Raw genomic sequence first — 19,960 nt, forward strand, 5'->3', positions numbered from 1 at the left:
ACAAGGCATAACATTCTAGGGTATTGTACATTTTTATGATTTACCATTTTCACAATTTAACATTTAACAGATGCACAAAACAAACCTTGATTACTGTATGTAGCATGAGGGTAACAGTTGGGGAGGTTTTGTTAGGATGAGATTTACAATTATGCCAAAATACAGGAGAAGCTATATGAAAATATGAACATAGAACAAATTTTGAGAAAATGCAAGTTACATGTGAATATTTATGGCAAAGGAGAAAATGTCATAAAATAACATGCTTTATCATTTATGCTTAGTATAAAAAGAATCATCTTATTATTAGCATGATATACTGTTTCCCACTGGAAAATCTTAAGGAATCAACTGGAAACCAGTAACATAAGCTGAGCAGTAGCAATAACAAGGCAGGCAGAGAAATACTTTGAAATCAACAATTGGTCTAGGATGGAACATTAAGCTTAGAAATGGTAAGATTACATTAGTAGTAATAAGAAATGTATATGCATCCCAAGAAGAATTTGAAAGGGCTTTGTGTGCACCTCCTGAGGAGCTGTGGGCTAAGCTGATGTGAGCATGTGTATTAATCTGCAATTTGCCCTTTCTAGTCCCAAGATTCCCAGTGCTCTTCTTCAGATTCTGGTCCATGTCTATAGATGTCTATAAAGCAGAGAGAGTTAAAGGACAGTGGCCAGTCTTTTGTGATCTCGGTGCCCATCCCTCAGTGACACATCTCCTCCAACAAGGCTATTCTTGCCTATCCTTCCCAAACAGTTCCACCAACTGGCGACCAAGTATTCAAGCATATGAGCCTGTGGGAGCCATTCTCATTCAAAATACCACAGATACTGACATTGATGCCAACTTTTTTACAGCCACAAGGATCACTCAGTTGCTCTAATAGAGCCCTAATGACTTCCTCCAGCTCTTGGTAACCCTGTATCCCCCTTACCTCTAGAAACCACTAATCTGTTGTCTAATTATATAATGTCATTTCAAGAATGATATATAATTGGAATCATGCAGCATTTTGAGACTTACACTGTTCATCCAGTATGGTTCTCTAGGATCTCCCTGTTTGTGGCATGTTTGATAGTTTGTTCCTTTGTGTGGGTAATATTTAGTTATAGCAAAACACCACAGTTTAACTACCTGTCTGTTTGAGAACATCTGGATTATTTTCAGTTTGGGCATGTTGAGGGAAGAGTGTGTTTGGCTTACACTTCAGGTCTCAGTCCAGTCATTTGATGGAAGTCAGGGCAGGAACTCAAGGCAGGAACCTTAGGGAAATGCTGCTTGCTGGCTTTCTCTCTAGACTATTCTCTGCCACATGCTTAGCTAGCTTTTTCACACAACCCAGGACTACCTGCCTAGTGATAATATAATACACAATGGGATTTAACTTCCTGCATCAATTAATAATCAAAACAACCCCCAACAGGCATGTGCACGGGTCAGTATGATTGGGGAATCCCCAGTTGATACCTTCTTCTCAGATGACTGTAGACTGTGTCAAGTTGAAAATTAATGTTAAGGTTGTGTGGAGTGGAGGATTGGAAAGGGTAGGGAATAAGGAAATGGGGGGTTGTGGGTAGATGTTGAGGCTAAGGCTGCGATAAACATTTGTACACACATTCTTGTGTGATTTTAAGTATTTATGTGCTAAATGTCCAGTAGTGACATGGTATAGCAATATAGAATCTATGTTCTTAGTTTAAAAAACAAAACAAAATAATCTAACTCGCTATTTTACACTCCCAACAGAAACATTTGAGTGAGGCTGGACATGACATTATCTACCCATATTTCTAGCACTCAGAAGACTAACCCAGGAAGATTCCATGTTTGAGGCCAGCCTGGGTTACATAGCAAGCCTGCCTTAAGAATAAAATAAAGAAGAAAATCAAGAGAGAGGAGGGATGGTGGAGAAGGAGAGAAAGAGGGATTTGTGATTCAGTTTCTCTGTATCATGTCTTCTTACTGATTTTAGTCATCCTGATAGGAGTGTTGTGGCATCTCATTTTCATTTTCGTTTGGATGTCTCCAGTGAAACTGGATATCCTTTTACATGCTCATTTGTGATTGGTGCCTTTTTCAGGGGACTGTCTTTTCCAGCTTTTTATCCTTGCTCTAATTGGTTTGTTTGCTTTCTATTTTCAAAATATGCGAATTCTTTGTATTTCATACATACTAGGTCTGTGCCTGCTATGTAATTTACAAATAGTGCCCTCGTTCTGTAGCACTTATTTTTTGTCTTTCCATTGTCTGAGAACATAGTTGCTTTATTTTTGTTAATCATTTTGGGAAGCATACAAAGTAATAGCACTGTTGTATTTTTGTGCATGTATACCATTACACATAATCCACCCCCTCCGTCCTCCCTCATCCCTCCTCCTGCCCTCTTATAATCCTCTGCTCCTCCTAAACATCCCTCCTGCTCCATGTCACATATATTCCTTTATCCTCCTTCATTTCTCCCTCCCTTTAGACTACTTATTTCTCTCTCATATCCTACTTTGTGCATTCATGTTTTACACACACACACACATACAGAGAGAGAGAGAGACAGAGACAGAGACAGAGACAGAGAGACAGAGAGACAGAGAGAGATGGAGAGACAGAGAGGCAGAGAGATTGAATTTAGATTTAGTCTTCTGAGGTCTGTTTTATTTCAATTAACACAATTATCTCCAGTTTGTTATGATATTCTCTTTCCTCCAAAAGCCGCCCGAGCCCCACCGCCATGTGGGCGGTCTCCGCCAGCCACCCAAAGTTTAGAAAGAACGATGCCCATATTCCAAATATTGTTTATAAATGTTTGTTTTCATTTAAATGGGGTTGGTTATAAATGGTAATGAGCATAGTCAATCTCTTTTTAAAGAAAAAGTAGGGCAATAGGATATAGGAATGAATACTTTGCATTGGTATAGATTTTCATTTATTGATACAACTTTAAGGTCAATTTTGTGATTTGTATATATCTCCTCTTGTTTAGGTATTGTGTTTATACAGATCTTTTAAAATGATATGCATAATTAAATACAGGTTATATAGTTACCTATAATAATCAGAACTTATAATTAGGTTAGTTAGGTTTTCTAGATATACAGAGATATATTTGAGATGGTTAGGTATTCTCCAAACCTTTCAAAGACCTACAGAAATATGGCATTTAAATGGTTTAGGATTTTTCTTGGCAGTGAGACACAACTGCTCCTGGCACACCAATTATGTCAGAAAGGAGGATAGGCATCGAAGAAACTCGTTATGGAGTTTGCTTTCAACATGGCAAGATTAGCCATTTGGGCAAGAAACTGCTCTTGCCTGGACTGTTTGTTGCTGTATAAACTGGACATGCAGGACCCACAAGAAAGTGACTGCTGAACTTACAAAACAAGACAGTACTGAAGTGTTCCTGTTGAAATGGAGAAGTGTGCCAGACACACTGTGGCCTGTGGGCTGAAGATGGATGCCCCAATGTTACAGAGGAACTTTGGGTGACTGTCCAGGTAGCGAGATGTCCTGTCAATTCTAGAGTTTATGTATTATCCTTCTGTGGTCTTTGATAGAGTTGAAGACAGTTATGGTTATAGTTTTCTTCAGTTATTATAAAAGATAAGTTATCCTTCTTTTTATTTAGACAGAAAAGAGGAGATGATGGGGGAAGTACTTCTGTGCCTTACTGGATGATAAATAAAATATTGTTTGGCCAATGAGGCAGAAAGTTAGGCAGGACTAGGAGTCAAAGAGGATTCTGGGTAATGTAGTAGAGAAGTGGTGATCCAGGCAGGAAGTGACATAGCAAGGAGACTCCTATTTAAGCAAAAAGAAACAGGAAGTGTCCCTTTCCCCTTTGCCTCCTCCAGCGGCAGGTGTGAGCCACCAGCAAGAGAGGGCACCAACAAAAGGCATCCTCTACAAGATAAGTCTTATAAAATATATAGATTTATGATAATTAAGACTGAGCTAGCAGATGAGAAGTCCCAGTCATTGGCCAAGCAGCTTTGTACCTAATATGTCTCTGTATTATTTTGTCCATCCATGCAGTGGGCAGAACTCGAGAGGCTGTCGGAGACCGCCCACATGGTGGTGGGACTCCGGCGGCTTTTGGTGGAAAGATTTATCGTAACACCAGTTCCATTCATTTTGCTGTGAATATCATAACATCAATCTTCTTGTAACTAACTAGGACTCTACTATGTGCATTTATCAAAGTTTCTTTATCTGTTTATCTGATTCCATACCTTGACTATTGGGAATAGAGTAATGATCAGTATGGACCTGCAAATATCTCTGTGATTTTCTGACATAGTGGCCTCTGGGTGCAATATTCACTAATAGCACAGCTGGGTCATGTGATAGTTCTATTTTTAGCTCTTTGAGGACCCTTTCTATTGATTACATTCCCAACAACTGTGTATGAGAGTTCCGCTTCCTTCACCCTTGCCATAATTTGTGGTTGTTGTCTTGATAATGGCTATTCTGTGGAATCTCTGTGTGTTTAATTAGCCCTTCCCTGGTGGCTAAGGATATTGGACAATTTTCCAATTATTTATGGTCCATTTGTGTTTCTTCTTTCTATTCAACTAATTAGCTGATATTTTGGGTGTTTAATTTTGGGTGTTCCTTATAAACCCTAAATGTTAATTCCCTGTCCTTTGTACATTTATCAGTGATCTCTTTCCCATTCTGTCAGATCTCTCTTCATTCTATTGATTTTTTTCTTTGCTATGAAGAAGCTTTGAAGTTCCATGAGATTTGCTTCTTCTGGAGTCCTTTTTATGAAGTCCTTGCTTATGCTTGTTTCTTTAAGCATGCTCTCTGTGTTTTCTTCTGGCTGTTTTAGAGTCTCATGTCTTACATGAGTATGCCTGATCTGTATTAAATTGTTTTTTTTGTGTGCTGTGGTATTATATTATTTATGATTTATTAAAGCTTGCCTGAGGATTCCAAAAGTAAAGTCAGCCACAAGCTATAGAAGCCAGGTGGTGGTATTCCACAGCTATAATCCCACGACTTGGGAGGTAGAGGTAGATGGATCTGTTAGTTCAAGGCCATACTGAGATACAAGAAATATATCCAGTCCTAAAGAGAAATAGCTCACACAAAGATGATCTCAGCACTTGAGATCACACACCTCATATGAATCGCAGGACTCATAAGAGGTATTTAAGATATGAGCAGGGTCTCAGAGCTGGCATTCATTCTCCAGCCATATTGAAGATATGAAGATATTGAAGTCTCGGGATTCTCCAGCCACATTAAGCAGAGCATAGCAGTCTAGGATTGCAGTCTGAGGTTTGGTTTAGCCAGGATCACCTTTCAGTCTGGAGTTGAGGTAAGAACTAGTGGCTGGATGCTTTGCTTTTCTCATCTTCAGCTTGAAGCTTGAACCCCATTATCTGTCTCTGGTTCCTTTATTTTTTGTGTTACATGCGGGGTGAGAGATGTGGATCTAGTGTCATTCTTCTAGGTGTAGGCATCTATTTTTCTTGGCACCATTGTGAATGCTGTTGAACTTGCAGGAGTCCATTCATCAACATATCTATTTGTGCTTTATACTTTTGCCTTCCTGACTTCCAAGGATTTTATCCCATGCTCATTTCTAAGTGCATTTTAGCCTTGCTTTTATATTGACATCTGTGCCACATAAGTCTCACACCTAAAGAAGAAATTCTATTTGCAAATACCCTGATTCTTTTTGTAGAAGGTTCTATGGTATATATTAAAGTCAGAACCACTCTTAAAACTGACAGGTGGGAATAGAGTAATGAGTAAGTAAACTTTAAGGTGTGAGACTTATGTCTGGTTAATTGTTTTACCTGTGTGGACTGAGTTTCTCCATACTGTTCCCTGATGTTTCCCTCACTGAAGTCATTTTGTGCTTGTTGGGTGCATTAGTGTCCATTTCTGAAATGTTCTCTGTTCCATCAGACACAAGTGTTAACCCCTATAGCTATGTGCTAAGTCTTGAAACTGGTTGTGCTCATTCTCCTTTATCAAAATCATTGTAGCTCTTCTAGCTTCTTCATCTTCCCATATAAAATTTAGAATGATATTATCTTCTCCACAAAGAACCCTGTTCTAATTTTCAAAGTATCTGCCTTACTTAATAAACTTTCTAAATCGATATTTCTACAAATTTCACTTTTCTTTACAGATGAACACTATTCTGTTTTGTACAAATAACCACATTATTTCATTATGCATTCATCTGCTGATGGACAGAAATAATCACTGATGTGCAAATATGCCTGTAGTAGCATATAAGGTTCTTTGGGTATATGCTCAGATGTGGAATAGTTACAGCATGTGGAACTTCCAAACTCATTTCCATAATGGTGTATTAATTTGCTCTGCCACCAACAGCATACAAGGGTTCCTCTCTCTCCACATTCTCTCTAATATTTGTGGTCAGATTTCTTAATGATGGCCTCTCTCAGAAGGGAGAGGTAGTATCTCAAAGTAGTTTTAGTTTGCATTTCACTCCTGACTAGGGATGTTGAGCACTTTCAGGACTAGTCATTGACCATTTCTGTTTTTTCTTTTGACATTTTTCTGTTCATTTCCTTAGCCATTGGTATAGTTTCATTCCCTTGATGTTTAATTCCTGCATGTCTTTGTAAATTCTGGATGTTAGTCTTCTCTCTGAGGTGTGGCTGGTAAAGATTCTCTATTCCAGAAGTTGTCTGTGTGCTCTGCTGGGGGTTGCTGGGTTTTCTGTTGTTTTTCTCTGTGCAAAACCTTATTTTCATGTGGTCCCATCTGTTGACACTTGGGGCTGATCCTGTTCTTGCTGACCCTAATGCCTTAAAGAGTTTCCCATGGATTTTCATCTACTGTGTTAGTCTGTGTATGATGATACCCTGCACAGGAGCACAGATGGAATTCTTTACTTTATCCCCAATGTCCCATTAGTCCTTTTCATCCCTTTTAAGGGTCTCACAATTTTAGTTTATGGCTGTGTTCATCCAAGCAGGACTGATGGGGGTGAAAAAAAAGCTTTCTAATTAGTTACATAACTTAGGATTATAAATGTCAAAGCCATCAGTAATTTTGGGAATTCTCCTTTCCTCCACACCCTGTCTTATTTTCATGTGTTGAAAGCATTGCAGTTGCCAAAGTAAAGTACTTGCAATTTTATTTGTACAAATGTCATTTAGAAGACATGTCAGATGTTTTAATATGGAAATCTAAAGGAAAAAACAATGCATGATGATTTACTTCAAGGGTAGCATACTAGACCACACAGGCAGGTCCATTCTTTCCAAAACAGGTCTTATGGAAACCACAGAAGAATGTCATTTAAATCTGTTCACTGACTCCTTCAACTGACTGTTGATTATTTTTAGGTACTCTGTCAGATAAGATTGTTATGCAGTACTTCCTAAGATAGCTTACTTTGAAATGAGGCTGTAATTATGAGAAACAAGTCAGAATAGGTATCATGACCAAGAATCATGAGTCTCACACTTCTGTGTGCACACATGCATGCACACTATGCTCACACATGTTCAAGTTCACATGTGTGAGTGTGGACAGGTATATGTCCCAGTGCACATGAAGAGATAAGTGAACAATCTTTGGCATTGTCCCTTACACATGACTCACACCAGGGATGCTTTGTTGGATAACACTGGCCTAAGTTATTCCATACATTCTTCTGTCCCTGCCTCCCATATCACAGTCACAACAATGAACTATTGATAGTTTTCTAAACTTTTGATACATAGGGAGAGAGCTCAGTCAGCAAGGTACTTGTTCTGCAAGCATAAGGTCCTGAATTCAATCCCTAGAACCCAACAGAAAATGCTAGGCATGTTGGTACACACTTATAGCCCCAGAACTGGGGGGAAAGACACAGGAGAATCCCTGGGGCTCACTGGACAGATGGTCTAGCTTCACTGGTGAGTTCCATGCCAGTGGGAGATCCTATCTCAAATGAGATTGATGGAATTAGTCAAGATGATGCCCAAAGTTGTCTTTTGACTCACACACATTTTGTGTGCATGTACGCGCGCGCGCGCGCGCACACACACACACACACACACACACACACACACACGCACGCACGCACGCACGCACACACACGCACGCGCGCACACACACTTTTTTTTTTTTTAAAAAGCTATTGCTAGTTGTGGTGGTACATCCTCTAATTTCAAAAATTGGAGGGAGAGGCAGGTGGATCTCTATGAATCTGAGTCTAGCCTAAGCTGTATAGTTAGCATGTGTATTCCTGTCTGTCTGTCTTCCTGCATGCAAACCTGCCTTTCTGACTGTCTGTGTAATTTTTAATACATGACAATTTCTTTACCAAGACATCCTTTGAGGACTTGGACTTTTGTTTTTTTGACAGTTTCAGTAATACATCACTCTCCTGGCAAGACTGAACTGATGTTCCCTATCACAAGCAGGGTAGCCTACGGTTAAGGCAACATTTGCTGTTAAGGCACCCCACAGGGTTCAGATTCACAATTTTGTTTAAATAGTCTGAACTCTAGCCAAATGAGCTAACCAATCCCAGGGAGAGTGGCAGGACACTTACACATTCCACTTAAGACTTCAGGGTCACTTAATTCACTGAAAAAATTTATAATGGATCAGAGTTGCCTAATGGAAATAAAGTCCCTCTATGTACAACTAGATCTTGTTCTTGTGGAAGCATTGGCTCAACACTGGAGAAGGTGGTTCTTTTCCACAGCAGTGAAGTCTTGTGCTCAAAATCCTAGCACAACAACCTGCATGAATGGATACTTTATTCAGATCAAATGTATAAGGTTGGGAAGAAGCGTGATGTCTTAATGCCACATTTGGTGCCCTACCTAGGCAGAACAGAAATGAAGGCTTCTGAGTGGCACAAGTCCATGGGCTGCCGTTATACTCTACAAAATGGACACCCTGGCATCCTGCACTACCTGATGCATCTCATGCAATCTCTCTGAAACTAAACCCCTTAAAATTATTCATTAGCCTTTTAGAGATGAGGTTTGCAAGGATCGAGGCTTCCTATACCCATCGTGATTTTAAAGGTTAATCTTAGAGCATGTGTGAGGAGGAATTTGATACAGTGTCAGTCCCCGTATGCTGTATGTTACACAGACACATAATATATTTTGCATAGTGTATGTTGGTATCTAATGGACCCAGAAGATTAGAGAGCACAGAGGCCTCTCTTTTGGCAGATTCCAAAATAGTTGGTTGATGTTTGAGTCTACTTCAGTCAAAGAATTTCACTGTCAACTGGAGACAGAGCTGATATTTGTACATGACAGCTTCAAGACTCACACTTCCAGTAATAGTAGCAACTAACCACCAACATGTTTCTGAAAAGAGAAAGTGCTTATTTTAACAACAACAAAAAGAGACATTAAGAAATGATATTTGGTTTACTTCCAGGAACATCTCATTTTAAACAGAAAACAAAACAAAACAATATACCTCTAGCAAGTCTTGAGAAACTTGTTGAAACCACAGATTTATTTGATCTTTTCCCTAGTTTGGGATGAGGATGTGTTCCTCCCTTGAAAGTCCAGGAAGTGGATTACACCTCTCCCCCCAGAATTGTGTAATGCCTCTAAATAGTTCTCCTGAAGTCTGTTTCCCATCATCACTGAGAATTTCACAATGTGTTTCCAAATGTGCTTTTAGATATTTTTATCCCAAGCACTATTCTCCAATATTGTAAAACTTTGTATTCAAGGGAGCTTGGCAAATGGTAGTGTAGGATTAGTTTTTTTCTCTAGTTTTATTATTTTTAATATAAAATATCAAATCTGCATCCAGAATCTGACTACGCTTTGTGAAAACTTCTTCAGATTCCTTTTTCCTATTCTATTTGTGGAATCTTCACATATTACCTTTGGAAAGACCTTAGATATCATTAGTTGTAACTTCCTAATGTTACAGAAATGAAAAAAGAAAAATCACATTCCAGCACCCTGTAGCTTGTGAGTGGAAGAGCTGAGTCAATTGTCCTGCTTCCAAGTCTAACATCTTTCCATTTCATTCCACTGTTGCTCTTCATGGTATTAGTATGGCCTCCACCCTGGGCCATTCTCCACCCTCTGGCAGGTGCTGTTTTCTCTTGCCCTCCTCTAATTGGATGACTGCTGACTGTGGCAATGGAATAGACAGCTATGGAGCCCAGTAAATTGGAAAAGTCTGTGAACGTAACTGGAGTGTGTTGCCCACTTTGTAGCTGGAGGTTTCTTGTCCTGCCTGCCAGGTCCCAAATAACCGCTCTAAGGCTTAAGACTAATTATAATTGTTTGGCCAATGGCTCAGGCATTAACTAGCTCTCACAATTAACCTAATCCATTTCGGTTCTTCTACATTTTACCATGAGGCTCGTGGCTTGTTACCTCACATCTCACTTCCCTGGCGGCTACATGGCATCTCTCTGACTCCATCTTCTTTCTCTCCATTTCTTTGTTTTGATTTCCCATGTAGCTATATTCTGCCTGGCCATTGGCCAAATCAGCTTTATTTATCAACCAATAAAAGCAACGCATAAGTGCAGCATGCAGAAGGACACCCATGTCATCCACTTGGAGAAAGAGACAACTAAGTTTTTACACACTGGAACCAGAGTGCAGGTGGTGGTGTGCTGTCGAGCTCAGAAGAGAAGGGACATAATTTTCAAAAGAGTTGGGGAAACTTTGAAGAATAAGTGAGAGTCTTGGAGGATGTTGGAAGTTCACTTAGAAGAAAGGAAACATATACAAAGACCAAGCTAAGTGGAGGACAAGAAAGGAAAATAAGCGGGGGTGTGGCAATATTCACCAAGTGCTGAAATACCTATGAGATGGGAAGACTACACCCCCATGCACATGGTTGGGGAGCTGGGGAATTGATTCAAAATTTTACTCAATGGTTTATAGAGAGATGGCCTAGTCATGGAAAGTACTGGCTGTTCTTCCAGAGGACTCGGGTTTCATTCCCAGAACCTAAATGTCAGCTCACAGCTGTCTGTCACTCCAGTTCCGGTGTATCCAATGCCCTCTGCTGGATTCTAGCAAGCACACAGTGCACATACATATGTGAAGTCACAACACCTACATATAAAAATAGCAAAATAAATTTTAGAATATTTAAAAAGCATTACTGAATTTTGACTCCTTTATTTGAAGGAGAGAGACAGAGAGAGATAGTGAGAGAGAGTAGAATATATGTGTCTACAAAGTCATGTGTATGTGAAGTGTATGTATAGTGTCAATGGAGGCCAGAGGTTGGTGTCTGGTGTCTGCCTTTCCTGTTTGCTCTCTATTCTTTTTTGGGACAGGGTCTCTTTGAACTTAGAGCTCACTGGTCTGGCTGACCAGCAAGCTCCAGGGACCTGCCTGTCTCCATACACCTCCGCACAGGATTACGATGTGTTCTGCCGTGTTTGGATTTTTTGTATATGGATGTTTGCGGTTGTAAACTCTGGCCCTCTAGCTCACACAGGAAGCACTTTACTGACAGAGTCATCTCCCCAGCTCAGGAATTATATTTCTATGGCTACTGTCTCATTGGTTGGTTGTGTCTTAAGAACTTAACAAAGCCTTTCTCTGTGAACATTTGCATTGTCATTGATGCTATACAATAATCTATAGAATGCATTCTTGGTTATATCTAGTTGGAACACCTTTAGAAACAAACTCATTAAAGAGAACATGCCCTGTGAGGCTTTTAGTGAATTCCCTCAGTTCACCCTCAGAAATATTACATGCCTTTTATAGCTCAGGAAAACCCCTTTCCTCACACACCCATCTCCAGGAAGTCAAATTAACTACCTATTTGTGATAACCATTCTGCTCAGTTTTGTCTACTTTTGTGTTTCATTCTTCCTTGTTATTTCTTCTCTCTTTTTGTTTCACATTGCTCATATTTTCTGTGCATTTTTCTCTCTGCTGGCTTGGCAATCATACATTCTTTCTCTTATTCATAGTTACACAAATATTTTATGAACAAATTGGAACCTTCCTTTTCTTTTCCACCTTATCATATTGGTATATATTAAATGAATTGCTTTCTTCCACTTATCCACCTGTTTCTCACATATCTTAAATCTTTATTCTTTATATTATGCATATTAGGATTTTTAAATGCCTCCCTCATTTTTAAAGTTTTGAATGGATGCAGAGCTAGGATTTTCTAGTATGTGCCGTGAAAGTTTGATAGTCTTTTTTTTTTTTAAATAATGAAGAATTTAGAACCATGGTTATTTTCCTAATAGCTGCATTATATTATGAATCTTACTTTTAATATGACTACTTCATGCTTTTGGCATGGAAATACACCCACCTCATGACTGTGCTTCATTTAATTGCTTAGCTGAGTGCTGCCAAGTCCCCTTTGTTATTAAATGTCTTATTCTCGAGCTGTTTTACAGATGGGCAACCCCAAAGGGCTAAAGCCACAAATTCAAAGCCACACACTGTCAGTGCAGATGGATGATGGAAGCAAGGTCAATTAGATTCTGTTTTTAATCTTTTCTCCCTGTGAGCCTGGGAGAAGCAAGATCTTTCATTCCTTTTTCTTCAAAAGCCCTTTTCCCATCAGTTAAGGATTTTTCTCTAGCCTTTCACTTTCTCCTCATCCCTTGTCAAGGGCTTCCAACAGAAACGATGGGGTGATTTAGCATATCTGCACCGAGGATCTTAGAGTAGAGTGGCTGCACAGAATAGGAGAGATGAAAGGTAGATTTCCTATTGAGTGTCACTGATTCCTTTGAATCCCTTAACAGACACTGCTATGAGTTTTCCAGAAAATCAATCCAGGCATGCCATAATGTCATATTTTATGACAGAAACTAGTTGTAGGCTAGAGAGGCTTTCATACCATGTACATAACAAACAAAATATGTCAGCCTCTAGAAGGTTTTGTAGCTGCTTTTGGAGCTTGGAAGGTGGTTCAGTAGTTAAGAGCACTCTTAACCCTTAACTCTTAAGAGCTGCTCTTCCAAAGGACCTGCGTTTATTTCCCAGTGCCCACATGGCAACCAACAGCTATCTATAACTCCAGTTCCAATGGGTTGATGCCTTCTTTTGGCCTCAGTGGACACAGCATACACTCAGTGCACATACAAACCTGCAGGCAATATACGCACATAAAATAAAAACACAAGAAGTTTATTTTTAAAGATTCTTTCTGCTTAAATTATACAATAATTATTTCTATGTAGGAGGATTATTTTTTTTTTTTTTTATTTTTCGAGACAGGATTTCTCTGTGTAGCTTTGGAGCCTGTCTTGGCACTCACTCTGGAGACCAGGCTGGCCTTGAACTCACAGAGATCCGCCTGCCTCTGCCTCCCGAGTGCTGGGATGAAAGGCGTGTGCCACCAATGCCTGGCTCCACCCCATTATTTTCAACATTTTTCTAAGCTTCTATGGACACAGCACATAAATGGACTTCTCTGGCCACTTGTCTGCCCACAGCTTGCCCGTCAGGGACATATAAGCCTGAAGCATCTCCAGGAGGAATCAGCACGTGCATCCCATGTCCCGATGAAAACCACACTTCTCCACCTGGAAGCACATCCCCAGAAGACTGTGTGTGCCGAGAGGGGTACCAGACATCCGGTCAGACCTGTCAGGGTAAGCCATCAACTGCGAGCAAACAGGAAGTAGAAAGCTGACCTTGATCTCTGTGATGGGAAGAGCGATGATTGTACTCAATTCATTTAGTATGGTCTTCCACATCCCTGTCTTTGGTCACACTGCGGGGGGGGGGGGCGGCGGGACGGTCATTTGTTTGTATTATGTGCCGTTTATTAGCACTAAACACATAGGCATTCTACTCCAAAGAATGGTTCTGAGATCACAGGAGCAATGCGATTGCAGAAACTATGACTTAGTACTTAGAAATGAGGAGTACTGCAACTTCAACAATGAATTTGAACAGCAAAAAAGCTTGTCTTGGCCCTGGGAGTTCTCAAATTCATTTTTTAAAAAAGTTTGTTTGTAAATATTTTTCCTTCATGTAAAAAGTAGAAAATATTTACATAGTAAATTGTATAGTAGAAGCTATGACTTTTTTCTGAGTGCTGAGATTAGATAGCTCTTTATGTCCTCATTACTTTATTCTACCTTAATTAAGAGGGAAAATATCCAATGATCTATGAAAGTCAAGATCTAGGGACAATGGTACAGCTTAGTGAAGGATCATGTGCTTAGCACACGTGAGGTCCTGGGGTCCAACACCAAAGCTGGGGAGAAAGCTGAGGAATCTTACATTTATATCAGTATCAAAATAAGACCCCTTGAAGCTAAAAAACGTAGTGTTCCACCTATGTTACATCTTAATTGGTAGTAAATAGCTACCAGGTGTCATACATGTGTCAGGGTTCCTGCTGAGAGATCAGAGAGATGGAGCAAGCCAAGCACATCTTACCTCCTACGTGTCTCCGCAGAGAAGAAGAAAGCAGTTTCCTGTTTCTCCCTGGTGATAGCCTGTTTCTGCTCAGCTACCTCACATCCTGTCTCTCTGTACAGACATCCAGTCCTCTATGGTTAGCTAGTGGCAAGCTCCATTCTCTGACCACCAGACAGACTTTATTTGTGCAAGAAAGATATCACCACAGGTTCTTCTTTCAAATGCACTTAAAATAAGATGGATCAAGTGGGAAAGCTGTGGGGAATTAAAATCTGTAAGTATAGATGTATATATGGAGACAGACAGACAGACCAATAGATAGATGGCATGGTTTGTTAAACTGAAGCCATGCAGTTCCACAGACAAGCTTTGACTTTGCTTTGTGCTTTTCTCTCTGTTAGTTGTCCACTGCCCTACACTGAAGCCTCCTGAAAATGGTTATTTTATACAAAACACTTGCAAAAACCACTTCAATGCAGCCTGTGGGGTCCGATGTCGTCCTGGATTTGACCTTGTGGGAAGCAGCATCCATTTGTGTCAACCCAATGGTTTGTGGTCGGGGACAGAGAGCTTCTGCAGAGGTATGCAGGCACTTCGTGTTGATTCTTGGTTGTCTTGTCTGCCTTTCACAGTTTAAAGTCTAATGGGCCAGTCAGTTATTCGCTCAAACACCCATGAAAGTGAAAATTATAGGAAGGTTGAAAACTAAGTCTGACTGACCGCATCATTGTAAATGATGCCATTCATATTGCTTTGATGAACAAGCAAAGAAAAGGTCTGTCTAGATCAATGGTTCTCAGCCTTCCTAATGCTGTGACCCTTTAACATAGTTTTTCATGTGGTGGTGACCCCCAAGCCATGAATTTATTTCATTTCTACTTCATATCTAGGATTTCGCTACTGTTACAAATTGTAATGTAAATGTCTGATATGCAGGATATCTGACCCACAGGTTGAAAACTGCTGCTCTAGAGGTAAATGGGCAGGCTATTCAAACTTTAATAGTCAAGATAGGGTAACAAGAACATCAGGACAGTTGCCAAGTTTTGGGATAGATTCCTACCATAAGACAGGGCTTGAGTCATACCAGAATCCTGCAATGGGAGCACCTCAACTCAAATGTCTCCAGCTCTAGAAAGTGGAGAATTTATTATGGTGAGATTCCAAGGAGCCAAGTGAAGCCAGTAAAAGAAAGAGTGGGAACAGCTGTGGGGGTCATGGCTTCCACATCAAAGACAGAGCAGTGTCTCAGATCACCCCATTTGGCTGTCTCTGTTACCTGAGTTCCTAGTTCTTACAACTATGTAGTCCCAACCTCCAAAGGCTTCACAAGGCAGGAAGGAGGAAGCTTTCCAAAGAAAGGCAAGAGCAAATTAAGGACTTGAAGACCTCCCTCCAACTTTCTGGTCCCCAAAGCTACTCAGTCTAGAGTACTGGATTTGGGACATAGAAATATGTAAAAATTAATAATTGATTTTTCTGAAGTTCAGACTTATTTGGACATCTAGGTGGATTGATTTGTTCATTACTGAAACTGGCAGCCTTACTCTGTCCATTGTCAACACCCTTTGCTGAGGACTTGACTTCTCCAAGACTCCATAATTTCACTGTCTCCTGGGAACCTCTGTGCTTCTGTACCTATGGGGGAAGCTCACTAACTTGCATTCCAAGAGCATTTGAAAGTTCCACATACATCTGCTGTCTGGGTTTGTTAGCCACTAAAACTGAACCCAATAGTAAGTAGGAAATGATGCCAATCAGATCTTTATCATGTAGCCCACCAAAAGTTAAGGACAAACTATGGCCAGCAGGTTGAACAAAAAATGGCTGACAGGGGAGTGTGGAAATTTGAATGGTTCAGTCTCAAAGGCAGTCACATCAATAAAGTAAGACTGGAATTCAAAAAAACGGGAGGAAGTCTAAGAGCGATGAGAATTCTTAGAGTGGGAGGGAGAATCAAAAATATTCTCACAGCAAAAAGAAACTTAAAAGCCAAATTAATAAACTGGAAAATACAACCTGAAAAAGTCCTTTAAAAGCAGAGAATAATGTCAAAGACAACAGAATTCTGGAAAACATGCAGTAACAGAGGAGCAGACTCTAGAAATGTCCCTCTCTTATGAGGAGTTCAGAGAGTGAATGGAGTTGAGGAATAATGGTAACCGAAGATCAAAGAATACAACCCCAAGGTGAAATCTTGAAAACAAATATGCATAACCAAAACCTTTAAATCTAGTTCAGAATCAGTTAGCAAATGCCAGAAAAAATATTAAAAACATATCAGTGTCTGGAAATAATTTCAGTGACATTTCTGAATGCTCCAGAAAAACATGAAACAGTGTTGGCTTCCTAGTTACAAACAGCTTACCTCCATGAGGCTCCGACTAGCCCGAGGCTCTTTGCTGGGTGTCCAAAATATCTGGAGGATATATATTTAGGATTCTGAGGGAAAAGAGTTAGAATATTGATTTCTGGTCTCAAGCCACTGTTGATGTGTGAAGGCAAAGGAGGGACATTTTCTGTCAAGCACTAAAACCCACACATCTTTACTAAAGTAATAGTTCTGACCACATTTGAAACACTTTCCTTGAGGTCCCTAAACAAGGTCACCAGTTCTGTGTGAAATGTTTATTCTTTCCTCCAAATAATGGACAGAGAAGAAGACTAACATGTTAACTTTCTATGAATATCTTTCCAAAGGAGAAAAGCTGAGTGGACAGTCCACTGTCCCTGCCTTCCATAATCTAAACATAAAACCTTGTGTCCTATGCTAATAGCCGTAAAAGTACATAGTGCCTCTCTGAAAGCTGTTGGTTTGCAAGCCTTGTATTATGCCTTTGATCTTCATCTGCAAAGCTCTCATTTCTTGTCAACCTCTTCAGTCTGAGAGGTGTGGCCCTGGAGTGTTTGCTGCAGTTTTCCATCATTCCAGCCCTTATGCTGTCCAAGGTCTCTCAGGGAGGCATGTGTGTTATTGGGTTAAGACCTTGTTTTGGAGGTCAAATCCTACACAGTTTTGGAAGGAAACTGAAAATAGAAAGCCCAGAGAGAAGTTAGAGCATCAGAGAATCCCTCATGACTCAATCTGAGATCCCTGGCCTGTCAAGCTTTCAGAGTTAGAAACCACCAGTCACATTCTGGGGCGTCTAAGAGCCTTGTCCTCTGTGTAGTTATGCCCCTGTGGCTCTGCGGCCAGAAGTGAATGTAGGCCACCATTGTCACCAGGGTTACCAGTGAGGATGTGAAAGCGAGTAGGGACATGTTGGAAGGTTCTGGGTTTCCCTGCATTTGTCCATCACTGAATCTGACTGCTGTGACCACTGATACACTTCTTCCTCCCAAAGCAAGCATTGGCTTCTCTTCTGAGTAAGTCACTCGAGACTACAATGGGGATTCTGACCAACATATTTCTAGCTTGACCAACCTGTTATACTAGCTACCTTAGCCATCGGCATTGTTGATTAACTGCTCGACTGTTAATAAAGCACTGTTAATATAGACTTAATAGAAAATGTATTTTTTCCTCCCCTCTATACTGAAATTTCAATTTGACAGTGATGCACAGTGATAAACACACATTGTACAACAATGAACATATAAGCAGAGACCTGAAGGGATCACCCATTAAAATAAAAAGCATGTTTGTTCTCCTTTATGTAACTCAATTGATATTCTAATACAGGCATTATAACATTAATTACAAGAGGGGATATTTGAGAATATTATGGGTCATATGAGCCTTTTTCTTTTGGGGCCACCAACCATCTCCCAAATTGTAATATGGAGACAATATTAGTTGTCTGGACCTTATGGTATGCTCATTTCTTGCTAGCTCTAATAACTTAGCCTGTTTCTCTTCATTTACATTTGCCTCTGGGCTTTTTCCTTTTTCTTTCTCTATGTCCTACTTTTCTTTCTTCTTCTGTGTCTGGCTGGCTGGACCTAGGCATCTCCCTTTCTTTCTCCCCCATTCTTTCCTCCTTTTTCTCCCTGGAGCATAGATTTCAACTCCACCTTATTCTCTCTGCCTGGCAGCCCTGCCCACCCTCTCCTGCCTCTCTATTGGCTGTTCAGCTTTTTATTAGCCCAATCAGGTGCCTTGGACAGACAAAGTGAAACAAATGTAGCACACCTTTACATGGTTAAAGTAATACTCTGGGACATAAACAAATGTAAAACATCTTTGCCCAGTAAAATAATATTCCACAACAATGGATTGTCCTAAAACCTCTTGACTTCAGCACCAAAGCCACTACCTAGCTCACCTTTAAGTAGAGTTGTCCTGAATGAAGACTTGGTCCTCTCTTTACCATGTTATCAGTGCCTTATGGATTTATTTGCGATCCAGTACAACAAAACATCTACTATATGTCATCAAATCTAAAATGTATTTTTTTCTATTTTTATGTCTGTAAACTTAGAATATACCTTAAACCAGCAGCAATAAACAGCTTCATGAGCACAAGCGTGGCTTTAGTAGCAGCTCATAAACAATGGTGTATCTGGGACTTCCATTTCTGGGAGAGGAGGGGTAGTATGGAGAAGCAGGCTATAGATATAGCTTAAATGACAGAGAATAATTTTAATTATATCATAGTTTTTATAAAAAAATCTAAGATTGAGTCAAGAAAGAGTGATTTAGTGGAAATTAGATCCTAAGTTTTTCGTCTTTTACATGTTTTATGTTATACTGTCAAAGATGAAACCCACAGCACATTTGTAGATCTGTCATTGTCTATAAAAATCAATTGTTCTCTTTGACAAGGCTGGCTTCCTATGTTTATTTTCCAATTTTAGTCATTTTTCTAAATTATCAGGTACTGTATAATCCATCTATAATAATTGTGTACATCATGGAGTAGAATAATTCCATACAAGTATACAATGCAACATGGTCAGATTAGGGTAAGTTGCTGTTTTCTTAATCAACTACATATAGATTTCTTTGAAACAGATATAAATTGAAAAACAAAAATATCATAAGTTGAATCTAGTAATTAAATGTGTGTCTATGAAAAATGGTGGTAAATACTCACTCTTGAATGAAGAGTATAAAATATTTAAGAAACAAAAGACTGTGTTTGCTTTGTTTTCCCTACGGAACAATGAAAGTTTATTAAGACCAACATCTGAGAAGCAATACAGTTTGCATCTGTGACATGAACTCCAATGTGCTATGAGTACCCTCGAGAGATGTTACAATCCATTTCATCTCAGCCTTAGAAAGTTCTGTCTTGTTTTCTGAGATTTTTTTAACTGAAGCTAAAAGCAATTGCCTGGTATTATTTTCCATTTTATATATCTCCATCATAGGAATTTATAGCACTTACTTTTAAGACAACCAAGGAGTTTGCATAACATTATTCTTGATGGACACATGCAATGATAGTCCTATGTGGAGGCAGAGTATTTTGATAAGTATTTTATTAATAGTTGACTTCAGTTCAAATTGTCCCAAGGATAGCAAAGGATACAGATTAATATTTATTCTCTCATTTAATTCTCTATTTTCTCCATGGAGTAACAGGTCTATATTATAAATATAGATTTATATTTAATTCACTTAATATTTATGCTCTGCCAACTGATGTAATTTGAATGAGTTCCCACAGAAT

At 39.6% G+C, this 19,960-nt stretch overlaps 1 protein-coding gene across 1 annotated transcript in view; it reads left to right on the plus strand.

Moving 5' to 3' along the window:
* Positions 1 to 19,960, plus strand: part of Svep1 (sushi, von Willebrand factor type A, EGF and pentraxin domain containing 1) — a 179,026-nt gene that overhangs the window by 46,622 nt on the left and 112,444 nt on the right. The window contains exons 4-5 of the mRNA XM_027403038.2: positions 13,409 to 13,567; positions 14,747 to 14,926. Coding sequence (XP_027258839.1) covers positions 13,409 to 13,567; positions 14,747 to 14,926 — 339 coding nt within the window. The remainder of the gene's footprint in view (positions 1 to 13,408; positions 13,568 to 14,746; positions 14,927 to 19,960) is intronic.

Source organism: Cricetulus griseus, chromosome 2 (assembly GCF_003668045.3).
Source record: "Cricetulus griseus strain 17A/GY chromosome 2, alternate assembly CriGri-PICRH-1.0, whole genome shotgun sequence".
NCBI classification, from domain to species: domain Eukaryota; kingdom Metazoa; phylum Chordata; class Mammalia; order Rodentia; family Cricetidae; genus Cricetulus; species Cricetulus griseus.